At 26.4% G+C, this 27,890-nt stretch overlaps 5 protein-coding genes across 8 annotated transcripts; 2 read left to right on the top strand and 3 right to left on the bottom strand.

Annotated features, from left to right (window-relative positions):
• Positions 1–15,396: 15,396 nt before the first annotated feature.
• On the bottom strand, positions 15,397–16,694 carry LOC113370636 (DNA replication complex GINS protein SLD5). The gene is made up of 4 exons (XM_026611327.1): positions 16,385–16,694; positions 16,041–16,324; positions 15,612–15,784; positions 15,397–15,518 (listed from the first exon to the last, which is right to left on the bottom strand). Exons 1-4 carry the CDS (start codon positions 16,439–16,441, stop codon positions 15,397–15,399), a joined length of 636 nt encoding a protein of 211 aa, XP_026467112.1. The 5' UTR covers positions 16,442–16,694.
• A 344-nt stretch (positions 16,695–17,038) lies between these two features.
• LOC113370584 (zinc finger protein 429-like) lies at positions 17,039–19,100 on the top strand. The gene is made up of 4 exons (XM_026611272.1): positions 17,039–17,144; positions 17,206–17,776; positions 18,124–18,393; positions 18,463–19,100. Exons 1-4 carry the CDS (start codon positions 17,124–17,126, stop codon positions 18,792–18,794), a joined length of 1,194 nt encoding a protein of 397 aa, XP_026467057.1. The 5' UTR covers positions 17,039–17,123; the 3' UTR covers positions 18,795–19,100.
• A 537-nt stretch (positions 19,101–19,637) lies between these two features.
• Positions 19,638–20,444, bottom strand: LOC113371665 (acylphosphatase-2-like). Of its 3 annotated transcripts, none has more exons than XM_026612313.1 (5): positions 20,326–20,444; positions 20,125–20,186; positions 20,046–20,062; positions 19,849–19,958; positions 19,638–19,786 (listed from the first exon to the last, which is right to left on the bottom strand). In XM_026612313.1, the coding sequence occupies exons 2-5, from the start codon at positions 20,183–20,185 to the stop codon at positions 19,672–19,674; spliced, it is 303 nt and encodes a 100-aa protein (XP_026468098.1). In that variant the 5' UTR covers position 20,186; positions 20,326–20,444; the 3' UTR covers positions 19,638–19,671. The 3 variants fall into 3 exon arrangements, with proteins under 3 accessions (XP_026468098.1, XP_026468097.1, XP_026468096.1); XM_026612312.1 differs by having other exon boundaries at positions 20,125–20,199; positions 20,326–20,423; XM_026612311.1 differs by lacking the exon at positions 20,326–20,444 and having other exon boundaries at positions 20,125–20,289.
• Positions 20,445–21,640: 1,196 nt separating this feature from the next.
• On the bottom strand, positions 21,641–22,376 carry LOC113371664 (acylphosphatase-2-like). 2 transcript variants are annotated; one of them, XM_026612310.1, is made up of 5 exons: positions 22,303–22,376; positions 22,113–22,187; positions 22,034–22,050; positions 21,844–21,953; positions 21,641–21,781 (listed from the first exon to the last, which is right to left on the bottom strand). In XM_026612310.1, the coding sequence occupies exons 2-5, from the start codon at positions 22,171–22,173 to the stop codon at positions 21,667–21,669; spliced, it is 303 nt and encodes a 100-aa protein (XP_026468095.1). In that variant the 5' UTR covers positions 22,174–22,187; positions 22,303–22,376; the 3' UTR covers positions 21,641–21,666. The 2 variants fall into 2 exon arrangements, with proteins under 2 accessions (XP_026468095.1, XP_026468094.1); XM_026612309.1 differs by lacking the exon at positions 22,303–22,376 and having other exon boundaries at positions 22,113–22,256.
• A 2,350-nt stretch (positions 22,377–24,726) lies between these two features.
• LOC113371663 (nuclear hormone receptor HR96-like) lies at positions 24,727–26,671 on the top strand. Its single transcript, XM_026612307.1, has 5 exons — positions 24,727–25,372; positions 25,455–25,650; positions 25,783–25,992; positions 26,187–26,399; positions 26,471–26,671. Exons 1-5 carry the CDS (start codon positions 24,819–24,821, stop codon positions 26,669–26,671), a joined length of 1,374 nt encoding a protein of 457 aa, XP_026468092.1. The 5' UTR covers positions 24,727–24,818.
• Positions 26,672–27,890: the final 1,219 nt, after the last annotated feature.

Here is a 27,890-nt window from a genome sequence, read left to right as displayed (position 1 = left end):
CGCCAAAAAAACTAATAATGAAAGAATGTTTCTGTTAGGAATTTTCAAAGCTTGCCGTTTATGTATATTTTATTATTAATTTTATTATAACAGGATTGTTTGATTGCTTATTTTATTTAATGTGTTTTATCTTATGATTATTGTATAATATAATTGTTAACAGAATACCGTTAATTAGAATTATTGTATTACAACCAATGCATTAGATAATTGATGGTTAGTCAACTGTAATCAAGCATAATAATCAATCAGGCTTTGCTTCTTGAAACTAATTAATGATGCTGTTAGTTTTATAAATATAAAACTTCCAGTTGAATGTTTTGCATAGCTTCATCTATAACCCATAAATAAATCAATCAATATAGTGCTCTATTTTAGAAAAAATTCTACTCCCCATAATTATAAATGCTGAAACATGAGTTTGCATAAACCTTTAAGACACCTTTATTCCTTAAGTTTTAATTTCAACTTTATAGAATGATTATCCATTTTGACGATGGTAATTAATGAAGACATAATTAATTAAAATTCAAAGAAAATGTATAATGCTTCTATTAAAACGCTTGTTCACGTAAAATTTAACGTTCATACAGTTCAATTCTAATAATAAATCTTCATCATTAGAGACAAGGCACGCGTTGTTTATTTTCGTTTCAAGTTCTCCTCTAACCAGGTGTGAAATGGTGATATTTTGAATTAATATTCTGTGAAAATCATGGTTTAAACCCAAACCATCATTGTAATAAGATAATTTTGCCAGAGGGAAAATTGAAATAGAATTATACTATAAAATATATGTGGCAATTCCCTAGTATATGAGCTATAAACTGATTTACTTTTGCAATTTGCTGATAGCTGAAATACAAGAAAGCCAAAAACGTTCAAAAATGTTGAAGAAGAGTGATAAACTTTAAATATTACTCTTATTTAAGACAATATCATTTAAGAAAAAGATTGCGCCTAAGGTTCACACGCGATTGAAGTAAAACTATTTTGCTATTGTTCGAGATGGCATTTAAGTTAAAAATAATTGCATCATATAACAATTTTCAATTATGTTTATTAGTAATATGGTAATACTCGTAATGCACACATTTATTAATAATAACAATTTATAAATTACATACCTATTCATAATAGCATTAAAATATTTAATGTAATTAAAGTCATACTTCAAATATGACATGATCGGTTTGTCATTGTAATCAGCATTTAGGACTTGAACCTTCATTAGAGAAATGAAGTAATTACTGATTAATAAATTCTATAATATTCGTTCACACAGTGGATTATGTTAAATAACGTCTGAGAAAATATTGTTTTCACAATTTCACTCATCATGTAATAGTGTTTAAAAAACTTCATGTAATTAAAATTAACATACATTCATTGACTGCTTGTATTATTTTTTTACTTTTTCGCTGGCGATACAGTCTCATTCTTTGAGCAGCTGTAATATCTGTCTTGTCTATAAAAATATTTTCCATTTTAATTACTTCAAAAAATTATAGAAACTACGAATAATATAGAAATTATGCCAATAAACTTACGTTTCGTACATGGCACAAATGTTTCATTTGCAAATATATAATTATTCTGAGCTTTCAGAAATCAAATACATGACAGAACATAATATTTATAATAAACATGTAGAATTCAAAATATTTATAATGTATTTTAATTAATTTATATAATTATTGAAAAATTGCCTTTACTAGTCTTTTAAACTATAAAACAAAGCAAACAGAGAAGTAGACTGTTATTGCTAATCTATTTCTAAAATCAAATTTAAAAAGTATCATAGTATGTGGAAAACGGTGTTTTATGGCGTACCAGTTAAGCTCACTACCTCGTGTAAACTAGTTTGTCAGTTTAAACCCCTTGCTCTGGACAACCTGATATCGTGCAGTACCGATGTTCATTTTCACTTAATTATATAGATCAAAAATATGTTTCCTAATAAAAATAACCCATTTCGGGCACTGCGGTGTGTAATGGCAATGGGAAATCTCTCACATTATTCTTTCCTGAATCGAGTTAGAGCTTAACTCAGCTCACCTGCCTTAAGGCAGTACTATCCATTATATGAAAAATATATAGAAAAATATTAAATGTACATAAAAATCATATCATCCCTCCATGATAAAAAATTTGGATAGAATTTCGATAAGAATTCTCCTCGAATCCACGTGGAAATACACGATATTCATGGAAATGTCATTCAAAATATGGAAGTGCATATCACCATCAATAAATTTATGTTCTACATATATTCACAGAAGTATTTTTCGAAAGATCGATGATAATGTTTTCAATAGCAGCTACCATCATTTTTTTGATAACTGACGTGATATATAGCTTACAACTATATATATATATATATATATATATATATATATATATATATATATGTACTTTGAGACAAAATAGATTTTGAAATTCATGAAATCTGGATTCAGAAAATACATGTTTTAGAATACAATATTTTATTTATTGAAAGTCATAAATATTTATCCAGTACTTTAATCTAGCAATTTTTTAATAAATACAATGTTTTGGCAGATAATCTGTAAACATTGATTATAAATATTGTAATTTTCCAACAGAAAATTTTTATAAATCTCTCAATTGTTAAATTGTCACATTAATTATAAAACAGAAAGAAAGGTAAATAGAAAATTATGCTTTTTTTAATGAGTTTCTCAGAAAGGTCTTCATTTCTTTGTAATATCATATTTCACGATGCTTCAATTAATTCTGTTTAAAATGATCATCATGAAATATTATATACATTACAGTTTGATTGTTGGTTTATATAGGTTTTCTTAAGAATTTATTGCAAAACTGCTAAATATTTAGAACAACAAATACCGATTGGAAAACACAAATTAAATCATTGAAATGAATATAGCGTAGAGCGGAGCACAAAGGTCCACTTTGATTTTAAGTAATTATACTGTCTAAGTAAATGAACTACATCATAAAACGTATCAAATAAATAACTATCGAATCATGTTCAGATAAATTTCTAGTTAATTCCTAATTATAGAAAGGTGTTTTTACTATTTTTCTAAAGTTTGTCATCTGTTCCTTGTTACCCCATAGTCGGGGTAAAATGGGACAGCCAGGAGGAAACAGATCTTATTACTAATGTCTTATTACTAATTTTAAAGGGATTTGGCAAAATAATTGCTATAATGCAAAATATAAATTTCATGATGTGCTCATTTTTTTTACAAAAATAACACTGTATATAACCTTGATCTGGTAATTCGTCAAAAATATTCCTCAGAAGAGTTAGAATAATTTTAATTTAATTTATATCTTCTTGTTTTTAAAATATTGGTGGTGGATCTTTTTCTTATCTGCAGAACTTTAAGCTCTGCTCTACCCTATTTGTTATATGAAATCCATTTTGATATTATTTGATTTGCTCTTATTTTAATGAATCTCTAAGCAATATTCACGTATTATATATTATTAGATAAATTAGATATGCAGATCGAAAACAATTAAATCTCTACAACAAATATATTTATTACATAAAATACATCTTGATATTTAAATTGCTGTTATTTTAATGAAGCAATATTTATGTAGTTGTTTCATATTCTACAAAGCTTTAATAAAACTATCTCTTATCCTTAACATTTGATAAATTGTATTAAAATCATAATGACAAAAAGCTCGAGTTAGACTTCGTTGTATAACAATCCAATTAAAGAAAGCTCCACGTTTAGCGGACCGTTATGAAATAATTTTATTGTTTTTATATGAAATGTAATCATTATTTATTCAAAAGATGAATAAAACAACATACCGAGAAAGAATACTGAAATAATAATATCTAATGGCATTTTTAATAACTCGAGAAAACAAAATGACATTCACTAGAGATTTTGGAAGGTGGAATTGAAAATGACATTATTTTTGTCTCCCAACTGTTGTGCCCTAGAATATTTCTGACGATCTAGGTTTTCTTTGAATATATGAAGATTTTTTTTTATTTACATACACCTAACATACAATTCCAGCCACTTCGGGGAATATGTCAAACAATATCGAAGGGCGCAAAAGAAGCATCGAGTGTTATTATGGAAAAAATACGAAAATCCGTCGTATGTAGGTGTATCACGCGTCAAATGTATCACTGTATGACGAATCCAGACGGTGCCTTGCGCCAAGTGACGCCGACGATAAAAATTGAACTAGGTGTATATGGCATTGGGTATTAATATGACTAGTAGTGCATGGCATCGTACAAACAATTAAAATTTTTAAAAACGCTTTGAATTTTTTTGAAAACTTTGAAAAAAATTGATTTTTGAGAGTCTTGAAATTTTAGAAAAAAATTGACTAAAATATATTTTTGAGAATCTTGAAAGTTTTGAAAAAAAATCGACATTTTTGAAAAATTAGATTCATGAGAATCTTGAATAATTTGAAAAAAATATATATTGAAAATTTAGATTTATGAGAAACTAGAAATTGTTGAGAATCTTTAAATTCTTAAAAAAATCGACTTTTTTGAAAAATTAGATTTCTGAGAATCCTGCAATATTTGAAAAATTAAAATTATGATAATCTTGAAATATTTGAAAAAAAGACATTTTTAAATAACTAGATTTAGGAGAATCTTGAAATTTTAGAAAAAAAATTACAAAAATGTTTTTTTGAGAGACTTGAAATTTTTGAAAAATTAGATTTTTGAGAATCTTGAAATATTTAAAAGAAATGACATTTTAAAAAAATTAAGTTTATGAGAATCTTAAAATTTTAGAAAAAAAATTGACAAAGATTTGAAAAGTTAGATTTATGAGAATTGTGTAATATTTGAAAAAAATTACATTTTTAAGAGATTTATGGGAATCTTGAAATTTAAGAACAAAATTGACATATTTTCTTATATTTGATATTTTGAATTAAAAATGTAAACAAAATTTGTACTTATTAGAATTTTTATAAAATATCTGATATTTTTATGTGTGTGTCAGATCATTTTTGACCGCCATATCGCGTTTTTCTTCACTTTTTTATTCAATACAAATAAAATGCTTTTCGAATCATTCAAATTGGACGCCCCGTTCTCTCAAAACCTGAAATGCCATTTTTTGCACTTCTTGCCCGTATCTTCGAAACTGCTGACCTGCCTTCGAAACTGCTGAAATTAGTATCCATACACACACAGACACACATACACACACACACACATCTAACATACTTTGATTTTTTAAGGTATGTTCAGAATCCTTTGAAACGTAAAGATATATTAAAGTTTTCATTTGCGATTTTTGCAATTACTTTAACTTTCTACTTGAAGTCAATTACCAATTCTATCTATTTTAAAATATTCAAATAAAATTATCAAAATAATTAAAATAGATCTAATGTAATAATTATAAAAAAAACAAGAAAAACTGTATTACAGAAAAAATAACTTATTTAATTAATAATTTTGAGAAATGATTTATTTTTTTTGAAATATTGAAAAATGTTGATTTTTGTACTATATGAGTTTAGCAGCATGAGATAGGCATTACCTTATAAATATAAAAATCTTCTAGAAGTTTTTTCTCAGAAATTTCAACAATTCATGACAACAAATCGGTGTTATGTCTACAATATCTTTTTGTTATTTTTTCCACGTTTTTTTAATGAAACTAACAAATATTTTACAATTTTACAGTTTTGATTAAATACGCAAACATTTAATGGAACTTGCTAAAGCTCTTTAGTACGTTGTTTCTTCAAGAGACGGCCTTACAAAGACGAGCAGTTTGGAAAATTTTAAATTTATAATTCGGTAAATAGTCTTAACTCTAGAAAACTTGAAGTATTAATATCGCTATCATTTCTTTTACTGTAATCTTAGAAATGTTATTTACAGTGACAGTTCTAAAGTATAAATGAGTAATAATAATTAAAATTAACCACAAAAACCCAAAAAATGGTCACAGTTTTATCCAAGCACTAGGTTGTACTTAAAAGCTTATAAGTTTCTTACTGCATGAGAATTTGTTTTTAATAACGATGACATAAAATATATTACATGACAAAACAAAATTAATTACAATCAGTTCCTATTTTTTTAGGTATGGTTTACGTATTTTTTAGGTATCTCGAATCTGTTTGAAAACTTTCTTTTGAAAAGCGTTTTCCGCCGCTACTGATCTCTCTCTACAGATCGTATGCGGGAAAAAGCGACTATGAAATATGTCAGATGCGCTTTAAAAAATTCTCTTTCATAAATCCTTAATTCGAAACACAGATAACCGATTGTTATTGATGCTTTTTTTATCCCACTGATATCATGGCTACGAACATATATAAAAACTTTTACGTACAAAAATATGTATGAGGTACATGCTTTTCTCTTTGTGCCAATCACGGTTTGTTATTAGGAAACCACTATATAATAGATAAATGTAAAAAATCTTTAATTTTATATTTTAAGCGTATTTTTACGTAAAATGATTAATCATATGAAATGAAATTTGAATGTAAACTACATAAATATACAGAATAGAGATACTTAGTGAACACATGAATTTCTGATAATTTATTATATATATATATATATATATATATATATCTTGATATTATAATTATCCAAATATAATATAATATATTCCAAATTATTATCTCTATATAATATTTCACATAATTTTCTAATTTTGAAACTGTATATTCTCCACCTATATTCCATAAATCTGGCGTATTATAATAATATGGTACATTTGCATATAAAATGTATAAATATTTATTTTATAATTGTTTTTGTAAATATTTTAGTATAGAGAATGATTTTTTTTATGGTTTAAATATATATTTTTTATTAAAATGGAAAAATAAAAAAAATGTTACCGTTAATTTTAAATTTCTGAGCCCTCTGATACAAATATGAATATATATATTAAATTATTAATATTAAATAATTTCATAATATTTTTAAATATTGCGCCACGATTTGGCTTTGATTTATTTTTTCTGGGATTTCACTGGTTTATAAATTATGTATATTAAACTATAAAATATTACTTATATATGTATTATATAATAAAAATTTAATTTACTAACAATAATTAAATGTGATGCTTTAATATAACTTCATAATTAAGTAAGAAATAAGATCTCATGTATTTGTTATCGAAATAATTTAAGCTATACAAGTATTAATTATAAAAAAAATTCTAATTATTTATTATAAATAAATTAAATAATTTATTAGAAAAAAATATATAATAATTTATTTTTATTTAATTAAACTTACAATAACTTAAACTTTTAGTTTCACAAAATGCTCACATGAATATGGCTAAAATTTTATAGATAATGTATGTAGATCGCCTAGCGCTTTATTTTTAATTATGAAGTTAAATCCTTAACGAAATGAAATAAACTTATAAATATTAAAAGATAAAATATCAGTACTCCTTATCAAAATAATTTCTATTAATACTTTAATTATTGTAAAAAGTTTATAATAAATTTATGCCATTTGTTCCTTTAAGATAAAAAGTTCTACTTGTTATATTGATTTTTTGCATTCCAAAGTGAAGTAAATAATAAATAAAAACTTTATAATAAAAAAATACGATGCCAAAAGCACATCACATGAATATGGATAAAATTTCATCATATCATCTCGCAGATGAAAAACACTAAACCTTGTATTTTAATCCTGGAAATAAATCCTTGATCAACGTGAATTACATAGGTTGTAAAAATGCATTTTGTATAGTTATTTTAAATTCATTTTGTTCTCGCGTTATTGGATGAACAGAACAAATATTTTAAAAAAACATTAACTTTGTCCTTTTGAAAATACTATGTGCGCAAAAATAAATATCAGGGCTTACCTCCAGCATTGTAATCAGGAAGATCGCTAAATTGCAGTTGTCAGGATTACGGTGTGTTTTTGTACAATTTTAGACAAAAGCATTTTGGTAATTATCTGCTTTTTTCTGTAATTCACTTATATTTATATATACACCTCGTTCAAAATTTTAGTAAATCTTACTAAGTATTTTAGATAAAATTTAGAGAAAAAAACATTATATAATCGGTTAAATGATCACTTGCAGATGTACACTATTGAGATTTATTGAGCAATATGATACTTGCAAAATTGATTGATTCAAAAATTCGAAATTTTAAATTTTGCAAGTCCATCTTTAGAATATGAATATATAGTCCCATTTATGGTGTACTTGAACACATACATTTTAATGATGAAATTAGTAAGTTTGCAAACTCTTTTCAATAAACTTTATTTTTAAAATTTAAAATTTGAATACTTTTTATTTACAGCAGAATTTAATATTCACACTGCAATTATATATCATCAAATACCTATATTATATAAATTTAAAACATATATCATTACCACATCAAGATTAAATTTACCATATAGATTTTAAATATGACATAATTATTTTGACCACACATAAGACAGTTGTATTCACATCGAACAGCAATTATTCCAATATTTAATTAGTGAATTAATGTAATAATGTCTTAGTTTAATTCCAAATGAGATGAATTTTATCTCGCACGTTAGATTCTCGTGGGATTCTCGTTAGAATCCAATGTGAACCTCGTAGTTCAGCGTGCGGTGGCATACTGACAAAACGGCCACGCTTCGTGCAAAACATCAATGAAAGAAAATGCTAGTGTAGGTATTATAGTCAAAGAGCTAGAGGTACAATTAGATTAATATTAATTATTTAATATTACTAAACACAGTTAAAAATTATATTCCTTCACCTTATGCACTTTCTACCTTGCGATGGGTTATAGATTTTTTTGCGATATCTATTGATGTCGTTTTATTGATCTTTGTTTAACCATACTGATGAACTTGAAACTTTCTATTAGATACCTCGTAGATCATTTATGATTGGTACCTAATATTAGATGATACAGATAGAGCCAAGACTCGATCCGTGGATCCCTGGAATGCGAGTCAGGCAAATTATAGATCGCCCGTGGTAGGTGTAAGATTATACAAATTGTCGGTGGATTTAGTGTTAATATTCAAAAAATATAATATTTTTCATCAATGTTGTAAACTCTTAATCCTTTTCCATGCTTCTTTAAAATAATACTTTTCAGATTATTAGATTTCTATTCCGCTGGAACAATCACAAACATTTTTTTCTTTTATTTGTCTCTTTCTTTATCATGCTTGAGCCTTGCGGCTTATAGGGTTTTTATTAAACACTGATTGCTCAATTTTATATAAGTAATTTTATAATACAACATTTTTTTTATTTCCACTCATTCAATGAAATTGGTCCTAAATAAAATATCATCGAATAGGCAGTTTTATCAATTGATATATTTTTATAAAAAATATATCTAAAAATGTAACTTCAATTCCAAAAATTCAATATATATGAAAATATCTTTATGTAAAAATTGATTTAAAAAACTTTCAGATATTTCATGAGTAAGGATAACGATTAATGTTCACTCTAAGTCCAACAATATGTTTTTGGCTTTCAAATATTTGCCAAATTTTTTATCCTTAAATTAATATTTCAGAGCGTCTTCGATTTTCGTTCATCAACATCATTTCTGTGCTAGTTAAAGTAAGAAAGCTGATGAAAAAAAGTTAAGTTTTACACATATTTCTGATAAATTTGCCTAAAACTGCTTAATTAACTACATAATAGGTAATCTAAGTTCACATTTGACGATTTTATTATCAACATCAACAACTAAACTTTTCAAAGACCCTTTGACTACTATCCGAGGATTACAATAACACTGTGAGACCTGAAAAAGCTTGACCAGTTTAAACCTGTGTAATGAATTAGGTAATGCATTTTCCGTGCAGAAATCCTTTTATATGTGTCACATGGATTTACATTGTTCCAGATAAAATATACAATTAGGCGTTTTTAAATTTCTTCTGTAGATTAGTATTTTAGTTGATTAAACAAAAAATAAATTATTTCAATATGGCTTTCAATGACAAAGTAAAATAAAGATCGGTTACTTTATCTGTGATATTATAAACTCAGTGTAAAAAGTTAAATTTCAAGTATTAATTAAATTTAATTAGTAATTTATTGAATTCAATTAATAATATAATTGTTTATTATTATAGCATAAATATATTAAATTTATAATCTAATAAAAAAATAGTAATGCTATGACTTGACTCTAGACACGTGGAAATCTACTATTTGAAAACTTTACATTTGCATAGGTTTGCTTTTCTTCAAATACAAGCCTTTTTGCTTTACGGTTATTACGACAAGATGTAAACAAAATTCCAATATGCAATTTAATAAAAAGTTAATAATATTGTCAACCCATATAAAAAGGGCTTTTATGTATTCAGCAAACAGTTTAGAAAGTAACGATGTAATGTTGATATAACTCATATTTTTTACAGATAAGTCCGAATATTCATATAAATATGTATATATATAAACAATATATAAATTGTAAACAAGTATAATTTTCGTAATAAACATTAATTTATATAAATTTTTGTGCACCATACAAGGATTTAATAATACAGTTAATATGAAATTAATATTTATATTACAGTTTGTATATGAGAATGTATTGAGTTTATATTGTTTTTAAATGCATAAAAATATATAATAATTTTTGAAGCAGTATAATCAGATCATATACTTCACTTAAGTATTTAATCAACCATTAGAGCTCTTTTTATACAAGATCACTTTGTAACTTTTTTAATTTTAATATATGGTAAAGTAATTACAATTACCTATCCACCATTAATTTTCATCAAACATTTTCAAATACTAAATTTAAAAATAATATGAAATATTATATCATATCAGCTATCGAAACATTACCTGTATTGTTTTACCCTTATTAAATATTCCCTAATCTTCCCTAAAATATTATTGAAATATTAATAGGTTATTTATGAAGGCACCAATCCAACTGAATTAGCTTATGAATGAAATGGTATAAATTTCTTATATAGCAGTTTATAATATATTTTGTTGGAGGAATTTCATTTAAAATGAATCATTTATCTTTATTTAAATTATTTGTTAAATTTTAAAAATTATCTCACAGGATTCACGAATTTTAGCAATTAATAATATATTATTATTATATATATTATTGTTATATATATATTGTTTGCAAATTAGAAGATTTATTTGTGCTTTTATTTTTAATTTTTCTTTAAGCAGAATTCGACCACTTAATAACCAATATTACTTTTATTCAGGATTTTTTTCATTCTATACTATTTAATTTGGGGGATTTTATATAGTACACTATTTTTATTTATGGGATTTGAACTTTTGTGCTAATTTATTCAGGGGATTTCATATCAACTTTTATTTTCAGCGGATTTGAATTAATATACTATTCTTATTCAAGGGATTCGACAACATTTACTAAATTTAATCAAGTTCTATTTTGTACTGTTTTATATGGAGGATTTGAACTCATATGCTATTCATGTTCGAAGGAAACGATATACTAATTTTATTCAGGAAATTTTCTATATTATATTATTTTATTCAGGGCATTTTAACCCATATACTTTTTCATTCAGGGGATTCGATTCTACACACTAATTTTATTCAGAATTTTCTATCCCATACTATTTTCCATCCTATGCTATTTTATTCAGGGAATTTGAACTCATATGCTATCTTAATCAGAAGATTCAACCATATACACCAATTAGAGTATTAAGTATTAAGAGGGTTTAATATAATTTTGGTATTATTTTTATTCAGTCTGCTTGAACTTATATGGTAATCTTGTTTATGAAATTCGAGCACTTATACTAATTTTACTAGGAGGATTTTCTATCATATAGTATTTTATTCAGGGGATTTGGATTCATGTGCAGTTTTTAATCAGAAAATTCGACCACATATCTTCTTAGTTAGCGGTTTAAACCACATATTCAATTTTATTCGGAAGATTTTCTATCCTATATCTACTATTTCAGACAGGCGATTTAAACTCATAGCTATTCTTGTTTATGTGATTTGACCACATATACTAATTTTATATAGGTGATATAATTTCATTAAATATTTTTATTCAGAGAATTTCATCTCATATGCTATTTTTATTCAGGGTGTTTAATTTAGAGTCTTTTGTTTTTTATCCAGCTTCATAAACAATTAGCCATCACACTTAGTTCTTGTACAATCAAATCTGATCATTTAATTCGATCTATATTATCTCAATAATCTAAACTCATATTTTTTTACTATTATTTTTATTTCTGAACTCATATTTTCTCATACCAAGAACCTAAGAAAACTGAGTAGGTAAACATAATTCAACATTTGGAATACTTTTCCTGTATCTACATATAGATAAAACGAACATATCCGCACGTAGCGTGCCTAAGTTTAATCTAAGTCATAAATAGCTGTACTTCTTTAACAAGAAAAATGACACCGAAAATACGGAAATTTCGAAGTGGGTTTGTGTTACGATAAAAAACTCTTGTTGACATTGCGCCGCCTTAAACGCTCTCAGGCATGAACTGAAGGGAACGGAGTGGGTGGCCAATTTCACCCACTCGTGTATGTATGTAATGGGAGGGATGAAATTATTATTTTTTTATAATATCTGGCGTTTTTTAATTTTTCTTTAATAAATTATAATGTGTCTTTATCAAAAGAAATTCATTCAGTAATTTTGAGGATAAATGAGAATTATCAGATATAAACCTAGAAAAGTTTGAAGTAAAGCTATTTTAAATTGAATATATTTTATATAAATTGTAAGTATAATAAATTACTAATTAAAGCAAAAATGGATAAGTAAAATAAATTGAGATCATAAAAATTGAAATAGTTGTAATTAGAATAAATAATTATGTGGAGGTATGTTGTCGGTGTTCTAATCCTTATCACGCTAAACTAGTTTGCTTTATATAAAATCATAAAATATTAATAAATTTTATTAAAACTAAGTGTAACGAAATAATCAATAAGAAAGTATTTAGATATTCTGAGTTTATCACATAGAATATCAATACCACTTATGTATCCTTGATCATTTTATTTACTTGTGCAGTCATATGAAGTAAAATTAAAGTACTATATGGAAAAGTAGAGGTAAATATGATGATTAATCAATTAAAGCAAAAATAAATAAAATAAAAGTAATTGTAATTAGAGTAAATAATTTTGTGGGGGTACTTTGTTAGTGTTCTAATCCGTATCATGCCTAGACTAATTAATTTGCTTTATAAAAAATCATAAAATATTAATTAATAATATTATAATTTATATCAAAACTAGGTGTAACTAATCGAAATAATTAATAAGAAGTGAAATTTAGCCATTTAGATCAAATTTTCAACTGTTTTTCTAAAATAAAGTTTTCGCTTTCCCTGGACGCTAATAATAATGATCATGATCTCCAACTAATATCATTCGATCGGTTTTAAGTTTCCAAAATCGTTTTGGGTTTTTTGCGAAAACTACTAATATCTACTAATATCTACTAATTACAAAGAAAAGACTCGACCGATCACCCCACCAAATTATTCGGTAAATATAGTTTTTCAAATGGCTTTTAAATTTTAAAATTTAAATTTTTAAAATCGCTGTCTTTTAGACGTAAACGAGAAGTAGAATTTAAGGGTGCAAACGTAGACAAAAGGTCAATATTTTCATTCATAAACACACACATACTTCTTTATATTTTGGTGTCAAACGATTCAGAATGACTTGAAACGTCGAAACAATATAAAATTATAATTATCGCAAATGGGAAAGAATATTTTCTGATTTTTTTCGGATCTTCGGGAAGTTAATAATATTCTTAATTCAATATGAGAACCAGTTAATAAAGAATGAGGTTGAATGAAAAAATATTATCTCAAAGAAATTTCTTCATATAAAATCATAAATTATTAAAAAGTTTAATCATAAATATACTTGTAAACGAGTAACAGTTTCTATGTATATCTCCTTTGAATAATTCAATAGCTTATTGGAAATTTCTTTAGAATTTCATTTCAATTCAATTACACAATTCATTGTGTAAGTCTATTAATATTTTCATTTCAAATTTTTTCTTGGTTGGAATTTCAAAGAAATTTGTTATTGTTGTTTACAAGAGTGGTTTCTATTCAGTTTTTCTATATTTATTATTTTGTTTTATAGAAGTAATTTAGAATGATATAAAAAATATACGTTGTTGAATGCGTTCTGACGGTTTTGAATTAGTAGCTATAGCTTAATAGACTTTGGATAACCTAGTTTTATTGTATTTTTATTTATATTACATTAAATGTCCTGTAAAATTGGTATAAGTATGTCCCAAAATATTGTCCATGTAAATAGCAACAGTAAATATTAAAAGAATAGATAAGTTTTAATTGTTCATTTGATTCGCACAGCTAATAAGTATAATCCACGTGTTTCGATCTTACTTATCTTTGATTAAATTCAAGTGACCTAAATATTTATCTTTTAATTTATAACGTATCTATCTTCATAATACCATAGAAAATACAAAGATAATTATTATAATGAAGTATTAAGAGATTAGTTCATGGTAGGTTCTGATCCAAATTAATCCTTCTCGTATAATTGCATAATCTTGTCATCGGATCAATAATCGGTTATAGAAATTGAATATGATTGTGATATTTGAAAATCTATATTTATACACACTATTATATTTATATACATATACGTACGCATGTAGGAAGATTATTATTCCTGTGTAAATATAGATTTTCGAACAATATTCAATTTCTGTGGTTATTGATCAGGTAATGAATATATAAATATTTGCTTTTATTTTTGTGTACTGAAAATGAGCGTTAATTTTTGAAATTTAAATCTTTCAACGGTAAAAAGTGAATTTTTAGAAAGTGTAATTTTTTTTTTAACTGTTGTTGAAGAAGGAGACATTCCAAATCTACAAAACTTCGAATTATTTGCAGATGAAACATTTAAAAAAAGAAATCTATTTTGGAAAAATTGTGTTGTTAACTTTACTGCTCATGTATAATATATAGCTTGAAATACTAATGGCCAATAAATTTCTCAATTATATTTTTAAATTATTACAAAATTGAAAATATATCATCTTAATCATTTTATTTTTTCGATTAATTTTACCAGCAGCAATGAGATAAATATCTTCTAACTAAATCGCACGATTCAAAATCTATATATAAAATTGATCATCACAGTGTTTGCTAATGGAAAATTAGCTATCAAATTAATTTTAACGGTCTTGCTAAACTGAAATAAGTTATGGTTTGAAATTTGAGTCTATAAATATGAAATAACAGGCATGGTATTTTCAAATATGGAAAGAGAACTTAATTTAAATAAATTATTTATTATGATAAGTAACAAATATACAAAATAGATTTGTATTTAAATGCATAAATAGAGATCATATAAGTTGTACAGCTCCTGAACACACCATTTCGGCAATTGGTTCATATTGCATAACATGTTGCGATCCTTCTGTTAAGTCCACTTCATCATCACTAAAAGGCACTACTATCGCAGCCACTAAAATAAAAATAATTTATATTATACTCAATCCTACTTGAATAAGAGATACAAGCTTGAGGATGTTTATAAAGCTGCAAATATAAAACTTACGGGACTTTTTGGCTTGAAGAAATACATGTGTTTGCATATTGGGTTTCACCATGGTTAAAGCAGGATCAGTTGTTTGGAAGTTCGGAGGCATATGCCTTAATGCTACTTGATTCAAGTGATTTTCTTGATTTGCTAAAAATTCTTTAGCAAAAATTAGTTCATTGGGCGATAATCTAAAATGAGAGGCAAATTAACAGAAATCATCCAAGTGGACATAAAAGATTGCAATATGTAATGCATTATGAACGAATCTAGTAAAATATAAATTTAAATGGTTAATCTGTAAATATTTAACTGTAATTCCATATTAGATGAATTTGTTTGAAACAAGTAATTTATTGTGCTTTTTTATATCAATTGTTTGTTCAACTATTAATCTTACATGGTAGGATGCTTCAATATTCAAAATTGAGTCCTTTACCAAATTACCTCTGCTCATCAGGAGTTCTTTCAGATTCCTGTTTTAATATATACTGTGTATAAAGTTCTATCTTTTCCAACCGCAATCTCAAATAACTGGAAATGATAAATCTAATTCTTTCTAATTCCATTCGATGAGCCAACAATCTAAAATCTTGTTTATCCAACTTGGACATATTATTTTCCATGTGTTGTATTTGTTCGAGCATACAATCTACTACTTCAACTTGATGTGGTAAAATTTCTGGAGAAAATTTTTCGTTTAGCCATGCACTTTCTAATGTTTCTAGGACCTAGAGATATAAGATGATAAAGAAATTTTAGAATATTCAAATATAATTTCTGTTACTTACTTTTTTGGCAGTGACAACTTCTTCTTCACTCAAGTCTGAATTAATAGTATCGTCCATGTTGTAACTTTTGCAATAATTGAATATAGTTTATAATATGTCAATTTCTATTTGGACAATTGATAAGTAACAATAAAAAAAATAGTTTTGTCTTGTGAAGAACTTGCAGTGTACTTATATTATTTACATCGTGTTTTCTAATATATTGTTGACAGAAGTTTATAGATGCCGCCATGTTTTTTTTATATATTGCTGATGCTGTCAATATAAATGGATTAATTTACTTTATAAATGAACAGCAACAACGCAATATTCGATTTTAATATATATATATAAAACACAAAATATTAAAATAATAAAACAGATCACAGAAAAATATATATCTTAATCAGGTTTTGACTTCAACTTCTAAAATTGCTTTGAGCATTTTTCAGATGTCGCCATTTTTTTTTTATACATGATGCTGAGCAAGTGTTTGTTTAGATTGGAATTTTAAATGTCAAACAAATGTGAAATTTAGCATTATTTAGGATTTCCTACAAATTATGTATTACTTAAATCTTAATTTATATTATATATTTATGTGCATAAAAATTACTTAATATTATCTTAAAATTCTTAAAAGTTTTTGACAACTTTCAAAATGAGTCTTGATATTGATATTTGTAGAATATGTTTACAAAACGGTGCTAACACTTCAATCTTTAATATTAATGGCTCAGAACAATTTTATATCCAAATAATGTCCTGTGCGCAAGTGGAGGTACAATATTATATATTACCATCAAAATATATTAAATATTTATATTGTATATACATTTCAGATAACTATAGATGATGGTTTACCTAATGCATTATGTGATAATTGCATAATGAACTTAAATACCTCATATAATTTCAAACATTTATGTGAATCATCAGATTTAAGATTACGCAATTTGTTATCACAACATTTAGATATAAAAGTAGTACCAGAAATAATCGAAGATGATCAAAGACTTGTTTTGAGCCATTATATTATGAAAGACGATGACAGGTTACAACAGGATTTAGATTTTGAAGACATCAATGTGATCAAAATAAATTATTGCAATGAAAATGATATTAATGAAATTCATGATCAACCTCCTATTGAAGTGCCAAATGAAAAGCAAAAAAGTAAAAAACCTAGAAAAACCATTAGACCTAGAAAAAAGAAAATTAAAGTTAAAGAAAAGGCTCCAGACAAAGTCATATATAGATGTGATAAATGTAAAACAAATTTTGAGGGACAAGACTTATTAGATGAACATAGAAAAATATGCAATGTTGAACCTGAGGTACTTGAGTGTAAAGTGTGCCATAAAATATTTAAAGATAAATATATTTTAAATAGACATTCCAAACTTCATAATGGTAACTATCAACTTCTTTTTATATAACTTTTAAAGCATTTAAATTAATATTTTTAAAAAGTTGAACATTTTAAACAAAATTCATATTCAAAAACAGCAAAAAAATGTTAATAGCATATATATATTAAAATATATACTTATATTTATTAATATAAATGAAGAGCCTGAAAAGTTGTTCTTGAATATTTCATGATCAAATTATTCATATCAATCAGATTCATCAAGATTCGATGATTTCTTGATAAACACTATATTTTTATACTATAAATAAAAACTAAATAATCATATTATAATGTAATATACTTTTAGTATATGTATACTTTTATTGAAGATAATTTTTATCCTTAGAAGCTAAACCAGCAAAATTAAAGCGCCACATGTGTGACTTATGTGGACATACATTTTATGACCGCTATGGACTCAACATGCACAAACGTAGCCATTTTGGACATCGTCCATTTGTGTGCCCCGTTTGTGGTCATGGATTCTCCCAACAAAGCAATATGGAGCGTCATGTTAAAGCCAAACACGAAAAAGTTAAACCATTCCAATGTAGCATTTGCTTTAAAGTTTTTGCTTATTCATATGTTCTAACTGAACATCATAAAGTACACACGGGTAAATCAAATGATAATATATTATATATTTCTTTTATGAAGTTCGATGACCCTCATTATCAATTTTTAGGAGAAAAGGATTTTGAGTGTGGTGTTTGTGGTAGAAAATTTGCAAAAAAGTTTGCTTTGAATCGCCATATGGTTACTCATACTTTAGAAAGACCATTTAAATGCAAATTATGTGAAAAATCTTATACTCAATCAAATGACCTGAAAGCACATGTCAGGCGCACGCATGAGAAAGAAGTGCCAAATATACAAATGGAATCAATAGACATCCAGGCCCATATAAATTCATACCCATTTATGGAATGTAATGCAATAATTGAAGAAAAGGAGATTGTACATTACCAGACTGCTCTTGATAATGGTTGTCTGAATGAAATAAATATAGAAAATTAAATTTATTTATGATTGTCAGGCGCACGCATGAGAAAGAAGTGCCAAATATACAAATGGAATCAATAGACATCCAGGCCCATATGAATTCATACCCATTTATGGAATGTAATGCAATAATTGAAGAAAAGGAGATTGTACATTACCAGACTGCTCTTGATAATGGTTGTCTGAATGAAATAAATATAAAAAATTAGATTTATTTATGATTAGAGAATAAGAAAATTGAATGTTTTATATATTATGAAATTATTCCAATCGTTTTATCTTAGTACAAAGTTATCATTTTATAAGATAACTGAAAAAGGACCTGACATCAATAATTAGTTGCTAAAATATTATTAATAAGCAATATTAGATGTGAACATAATAAAAGGATCTTTTTTAGATATGCAAGGACACATACATTCCACTCTTTAAAAATGTAATTGATTAATATACATTTAATAATTTAATTAGCCACATTAGAAAAAAGAGAAAAATATTTATAGGGAAATATTAGATAAACTTTTATAAATTATAAATAAAAATAACTTGTGCCATTTAAAAAAAAAAATCATATAGAACTTACATACTATATTAGTAAATTATTTTCAATGAGGTGTGATTTTTAATTTGTGCCATTATTTTATAAAAATCTTCCAACTTTATCTTCCCAATAAGTAAGCCATTTAGATTAACTAATTATATTTAAAGCAATAGGACTTAAAAAGGGGCATTCTATTCATAAGAAAATTGATTGATAAGATTATGGCTGGGTTTTTATGAAAATAAAAAATGCATTTATATCAAGATAGTTTATTTATTTAAATGATAAATATAATTTCACAGAATAATACTATGTCTTTCTTCAATTACAATTTTGATAAACAACGTATGCTTAACGTCGGATTTTAAAATGGCTATATTGTGGTTTTGTAACAGTCTTTTCATTGCTAAACTCAGCCTTCTCAATTTTAGAGCTTGGACTACCAATCTTTTGCAGCCATGATTTCCTATTCGATTATAAAAGATTGAGCTTATTGCTATATGGAAAATATAATATTATAGGACATACATTTCATCAACGCTTCTGGGGGTTCCTTCAAGTTGTCCCTTCACTGTGCCACTCGCTGTATTCATACACCAGCCTGTAATCTTTAATCTCTCGGCTTGTTGTGCAGTATGCTGGAATAATAAATAATAAAATTGATATGATTCATAACCATTACTATAATTTGGCCAATATATTCATTGAAAAAAGCAAGTACTGACCTTTCTGAAAAAGACACCTGCAAATAAAAGTATATTAAAACATGATTGATTCATACATTTCATTGACATCAAAACTAACCTTGAACTTTGCCGAAAACTTCAAAGTCTATAGTTATTAACTGTTTATTTGTGGAAGCCATTCTATAAAAAGTTACTGTAATTAAAATGGATAAAATTACTATAAATATTGTTTTACTGATTGTCATTTGTTATTTTTCGCACACAATTGTTGTTAAGAACATTGCGGCTCTAAACAAAACTGTCATAATAAAAAACTTACTTGGGTTGCTAATTCCTGCCAGTTGAATTAATTTAAGAATCATGAGCTCAAAATTAATCTATAATAGAACATGGGATGTAATAAATGGTAAATAAATAACTAATTATGCAATTAAAATTTATTTTGAGTACTTTAAAGGATATGCGCATAAGCAATAGGTTTGTTTAATCAATACAATATCGATATTTTGAAAATGCAAAATAGATCCTAATTAAAACAAAAATTAATTGAATCCTGAATTGGCATCATAATAATATCGTTATTAGTTGTCATAAAGTTCATAATTTAACATAAATTATTCAATTTGGCCTAAATCCTATTATAGTATATAACTATATAACTATATATGAGGTAACTATATATAGTTACTATAGTCATAGTAACTATACTCTTCTTTTACCTATGACTATAGTTATAGCATCGGATAAAATTTTATTAAGGATATTATTTAGTATCTATGAAAAGTTCCCAAAGTATGCGAGAAAATCCGATTTGCTGATATGTATAATGTTATTTGACCTGTCAAGTAATTCTGAATCGAATGAGACCAAATTTGGAAAAAGTATGTGTGGGCTATGTGTGTGGGAGAGTGTAGACTGCTCTTGATAATGGTTGTCTGAATGAAATAAATATAGAAAATTAGATCTATTTATGATTAGATAATAAGAAAATTGAATGTTTTATATATTATGAAATTATTCCAATCGTTTTATATTAGCACAAAGTTATTATTTTATAAGATAACTGAAAAAGGACCTGACATCAATAATTAGTTGCTAAAATATTATTAATAAGCAATTAATTTTAAACAATATTAGATGTGAACATAATAAAAGGATCTTTTTTAGATATGCAAGGACACATACATTCCACTCTTTAAAAATGTAATTGATTAATATACATTTAATAATTTAATTAGCCACATTAGAAAAAAGAGAAAAATATTTATAGAGAAATATTAGATAAACTTTAAATATTAGATAAATAAAAATAACTTGTGCCATTTAAAAAAAAATTCATATAGAAGTTACATACTATATTAGTAAATTATTTTCAATGAGGTGTGATTTTTAATTTGTGCCATTATTTTATAAAAATCTTCCAACTTTAACTTCCCAATAAGTAAGCCATTTAGAATAACTAATTATATTTAAAGCAATAGGACTTAAAAAGGGGCATTCTATTCATAAGAAAATTGATCGATAAGATTACGGCTGGGTTTTTATGGAAATAAAAAATGCATTTATATCAAGATAGTTTATTTATTTAAATTTATAAATATAATTTTACAGGATAATACTATGTCTTACTTCAATTACAATTTTGATAAACAATGTATGCTTAAAGTCGGATTTTAAAATGCCTATATTGTGGTTTTGTAACAGTCTTTTCATTGCTAAACTCAGCCTTCTCAATTTTAGAGCTTGGACTACCAATCTTTTGCAGCCATGATTTCCTATTCGATTATTAGAGATTGAGCTTTTTGCTATATGGAAAATATAATCTTATAAGACATACATTTCATCAACGCTTCTGGGGGTTCCTTCAAGTTGTCCTTTCACTGTGCCACTCGCAGTATTCTTGCACCAGCCTGTAATATTTAATCTCCCTGCTTGTAGTGCAGTATGCTGGAATAATAAATAATAAAATTGATATGGTTCATAACCATTACTATAATTTGACAAATTTTATTAAACAAAGAACTGACCTTTCTGAAAAAGACATCTGCAAATAAAAGTATATTAAAACATGAGTGACTCATACATTTCATTAACATCAAAACTAACCTTGAACTTTGCCGAAAACTTCAAAGTCTATAATTATTAACTGTTTATTTGTGAAAGCCATTCTATAAAAAGTTACTGTAATAAAATTACAATAAATATTGTTTTGCTGATTGTCATTTGTTATTTTTCGCATACAATGGTCAAGAACATTGCGGCTCTAAACAAACAACTGTCATAATAAAAAACTTACTCCTGTCAGTTGAATTAATTTAAGAATCATGAGCTCAAAATTAATCTATTATAAAACATGGGATGTAATAAATGGTAAATAAACAACTAATTATGCAATTATTCAATTAAAATTTATTTTGAGTACTTTAAAAGATATGCGCATAAGCAAAAGGTTTGTTTAATCAATACAATATCGATATTTTGAAAATGTAAAATAGATCCCAATTAAAACAAAAATTAATTGAATCCTGAATTGGCTTCATAATAATATCGTTATTAGTTGTCATAAAGTTCATAATTTAACATAAATTATTCAATTTGGTCTAAATCCTATTATAGTATATAACTATGAGGTAACTATAGTTATAGTAACCATATAGTAACTATTCTCTTACTTTTATCTATATTATTTATCTATATCTCTATTATTCTAGTTATAGTACCATATAGTAACTATTCTCTTTCTTTTATCTATGACTATAGTTATAGCATCGGATAAATTTTATTAAGGAAAAATGCGAGAAAATCCGATTTGCTGATATGTATAATGTTTTTTGACCTTTCAAGTAATTCTGAATCGAATGAGACCAAATTTGGTAAAAGTATGTGTGTGAGTGTGTGCATGTGACTCGATTTTTGAAAGTTCGTCAAAGTTTTCTCAAAAACTTGGACTGATCCTTGTGGTACTCTACATGTTAATTTGCATATTTCACTTGTGCAATTTCCAATCTTTGTCTTTGTTATTTTTTCTGCCAGAAAATCCTTTATAAAATTTTAAAAGTAAATGCAACTTGCTTTAATGGGCACAACTAGTGTGAAATTTTCAAAAAGTCGAATTTTAAATTTTTCCATATTTAGACAGATTATACCTTTAAAAATAACATATCAAAATTTTAAATCGATATCTTAAATAGTTTTTGAGACACAGCCATTTAAAGAGTATATATATAGTATACAATATAACGATCATTTAATCTTTAAACGCATTTTTCTCGAAACAGCATTTTCCGAATTTGCTGCAGTGATTACTCAAAAACAAATGATCCGATCACTATCAAAATTTTTTTTACATGTTCTATATATAGTTCTTCGTAAAATGAACTATCGATTTTTTGATCGGATCAATAATCGAATTTTGGCAATCCAAAAACGACCAAAATTTTGGGTAAAAATCGACTTTTTTAAAAAAAACGCCGTCATTTTGTCAATTTTTGATTTTTTTCTTTATCCTAGTTCATTTTACAGACAATATTATCTAGTTTAATGAAAAATCTAGTTTAACAAGATTTTTTTTTTTAAATTTTATCCACGTAGAAGGCCGGAATCACTGCAACAGTGAAGGGCCTTTTTTTGTCGCGCCGTTGGAGATCGACGATAACTTAAAAAATATTTAATTTTTTTCTTCAAAAATTTTACTATGTATTTTTAAAACATGTATAAACATATTCCTAATTTTAAAATGATTGATAAAGTAGTTGTTTTAATATAAATTCCCAAAAATCACCTTTTTTTAGGCGTTTACACTAGTTGTGCCCCTTAAGGCAAAATCATCAGTTTTGATTGAACAGCATGTAAAATGATGAAAACAAACAAAAAATTAAACTGTTTTTTCAATATAATTAGTATGATTGATACATTCGTTCAAAATTAAATAATATGCAATAGTTCCTGACATTTTGAGAAACCCTGAAGCAAGTTCCCCAATTGCAGAAGCAGAAGTGTCGATTGATTTTTTATTGATCAAGTCGATTATTATCAAGTTCTCGCAACTTGCATTAAAGCAACATGCCACTTACATCTAGTTAAAATATTAATTTAGATATTAATTGCTTTAAAATTAATTTCAAATTATATATGTATTGTTGTCATAAACGACTTATAACGACGACAGCGCCATTCGGCGAGTATTGAAAACATTAATGTCATTTAAACATGAATCACTGTAAAACAAGTGTGACAAATTGCGCAAATGACGTAAAAGATTGATCTGTGAATAGATAATATTTCGCGTACTATTAAATCAATGAAAAAATCTTATCAGTTTCAAAATTCTATCAAAAATATGGTTGCAATACAGTAATCCAAAATGTATTCAAAAGCAAAAAATATATTTTACTGTAAACAAAGCAAAGTCTCTTAAAGTGTATATAATGCAGAACATTTAATATATTACATGGTGAATGTAATTAATTATTCTATTACGCAATTTATTACATGCAAGATTAGTTTTACAAATCATTGATTTTAATTATACTTATTACATAGTTCAGTTTATTTTATTATAGGATTTATTCAACAGTTTATTCAGAGTTTAATACAAAGAAATGTGTACCTTCTGTGATATTTGGAAAAATATAACATTGTTAAATATAAATCAATAGTGACTATAAATATTATAAGATTTATATTTAAATCATCTTTTACCATGCATTTTGTCAAAATAGTGGAAGGTTTATCAACATATATTATTAAATATTTCTAAATGACTTCAAAGTTTCAATATTTGATGATTTTACAATATTACTGATATTAAAAATGGATTCCTCTCCTATAAAAATCTGTGTTGTTTGTGGAGATAAAGCCTTAGGCTATAATTTCAACGCAATCACTTGTGAAAGCTGCAAAGCATTTTTCAGACGTAATGCACTTTCTCCTAAAAGATTTAAATGCCTATTCGAAGGGCATTGTGAGGTGAACGTAGTAACCAGAAGATTTTGTCCTTGCTGTCGACTGCAAAAATGTTTCAAGGCAGGAATGAAAACTGAATACATAATGTCAGAGGAAGACAAAGTATTAAAGAAGAAAAAAATTGCTCAAAATAAAGCAAAAGAACGGAAGACTTCTCATCCTGTTGATAATATTGATGTTAAAAAGGAGCAGGTTGATAATATTGATGTTAAAAAGGAGCATGTTGATACACAGGTACCACATGTTGATACTACAGATATAGAAGCTTGCGGAGTCGATACAATTCGGGGTATGTTGGTTCCAGGAGATAGAATAGTCAGTTGTAATGATGGGGTCGCACAAATTAATAAGAAGACGAGCACTGATGATGTAGCAAAAGATACAGTACAGCAAGTAGAAAAGTAATAGTTGAATATAAATACTGTTATTATATTTTTTATATTAATAAATATATATTTTAAGCATATTTCTATTTCCATTCAGGGTGCCTGTTGAACCAAATTCTATAGAATCAATATTGTGTGAAGCAATCAAGTTAGAATTTGGAGCGTTCAGTTCTCTTGCCCAATTCAATAGTTCCAATCGAGAACTAAATGATGCTGAGCGAGCAAAATTAAATGAATTAATAGTAGCAAATAAAGCTCTCTGTGCACCACTTGATGAAGATTTAACTAATCTTGTGGATGATCATTGTAGATATAAGGTAAAACATAAGAATTAACTAAATTATTAAAGAAAATATTACTGCAATTAAGGATTATATTACTGGGATATAGGGTTATATTTTTCTTTCCTTAATTTTTTTCTGCAGACAAATCATGGACAACAAGAACCAATGTTACTAGGTGTTATAAATTTAACAGCAGTAGCAATTAGGAGACTAATAAAAATGGCCAAAAAAATTAGTGCATTTAAAAATATGTGCCAAGAGGATCAAGTTGCTCTTTTAAAAGGTGGTTGCACAGAAATGATGATTCTTAGAAGTGCCATGACTTATGATTGTGATCGAGATACATGGAAAGTATGTTGAACATTACTTTTTTATCTCTTTAGCGCTCATAGCAATAATACAAATAAAATATGTCTCGTAGTGTGCACATTTTAAGATAAAACATTGAAAAAAATTAATAATTTCAAGAATTATAGACAACACTTATTATAGGAAATGAGTTAGAAATGAAAAGTAATAAACTAAAGCTGAAACCTTAATTTCAGATACCCCATATTCAGGAAGCCATGTCTAATATTAAAGCAGATGTTCTAAAATTAGCAAAAGGAAATGTATATCAAGAACATGAAAAATTCATAAGAACATTTGATCAACGATGGAGAATGGATGAAAATATAATTCTTATCATGTGTGCCATTACATTATTTACTCCTGACAGACCAATGACTGTTCATTCTGATGTAATCAAATTGGAACAGGTGAAAACCTAGAACTATTTATATATCTAAAATATGTAATAGTTTTCACAAATAATTTAATTTTGTTTTAGAATTCTTACTATTACCTATTGAGGAGATACTTGGAAAGTGTCTATTCAGGTTGTGAAGCAAAATCCACATTCCTCAAATTAATACAGAAAATTTCTGAACTACATCGTTTAAATAATGAAGTTATTAGTGTTTATTTAGATGTTAATCCATCACAAGTAGAACCTCTACTCATAGAAATATTTGATATAAAGTCACGTTGACGTTAAAAGCATAGAAGCTAATATTATTGTTTTAATTTTAGAGTTTATCTTTATTGAACTGTATAAATTTATACAATGTGATTAAATATTAGTATTATGAAAATATATTTTTTAGTAAATTGAATCATGTTTCAATTAATTGATATTATTGATGATATCAATAATATTTTATGTATCTGAATGGATATTGTAACGACAATTGGCATTGTCGTCAAAGGGTTGCACAACCCTCAGTGCAAATGGACTTTCCCACCCATCTTTACTAGGGTTCCTGCAATGTAGTCCAAGTCGAGGGTTGAAAATTTTCATTAGAAAATGTAACATCCTCCGAGGAGGTAGATCGGGTGCAGGCATCAGCCCTTGGACCTGCTTAGTGTGTAGTGGTGTGTGTGTTGTGCCAGGAAAGAAGAACCTGTTCCAGGAAAGGTCAGATGTATTATTGTTTAGTAGCTATTTCCTCCGATACTGCGTTTCCGATACTCCGTTAAGCTAGTTTGTTACGTTACTCCATTATTAATGAATTATCCCACACGAAGATTGAAAAAAAAATGGCCATACGATCTCAAATAAAGCGTCAAAAGTAAAAAAATAAGTGAGATATCTCACAGGAGATAATCTCTTAAATGCTTTAACACCAACATCACATTGTCTGAAAAAAAAGTATTAATTAATAAGGATTTATCAGTACATTAGAGTTTAGGCACAGGTCATGACTGTACGTAGGTACAGTCATGCCTTCAGATCTGTAAACATAATTAGTTAAATTAAATAAGATAAATGTGCATTCTGTTTCAATCGCGTAGTTAGTTGGTTTAGTTTCAACAGGTAATTACAGGGTGTTCATAGAAGTCGGGTTAAGGAGTTGGAGTAACCCTTGCGTAATGGGGATGCAATGCTAATATTTATAATATAATATTTGGCAGTCATTGCAATACCCCCGAGAAAGTGGCCATCAACCTTAACTCGTCGCAATATCTAAAATTCAAATGCCATTTGTAAATTAGGATGCTTTTTTTATTAAATATTTATTACATATTATTATTATTACTATTACATAAAAAATCTAGAATATTTTCATTTTTCAAAGTGTCTAAAGAATATGTTAAAGTGTTAAAAGAACAACTCATAGCCTCATAGACAACTCATACCAATGTTGTTAGTTGTTTTTTTAAATCAACTTTTTTATTCTTATAACGGACTTGGATATATAATATATTCG

The sequence above is a fragment of the Ctenocephalides felis genome, unplaced genomic scaffold (genome assembly GCF_003426905.1).
Source record: "Ctenocephalides felis isolate EL2017-DRISC unplaced genomic scaffold, ASM342690v1 CF-g0.4_SCAFFOLD_01492, whole genome shotgun sequence".
Lineage (NCBI taxonomy): Eukaryota > Metazoa > Arthropoda > Insecta > Siphonaptera > Pulicidae > Ctenocephalides > Ctenocephalides felis.
The sequence above is the reverse complement of the archived record's forward strand: the minus strand, read 5'-3'. Positions and strand labels throughout refer to the sequence as shown.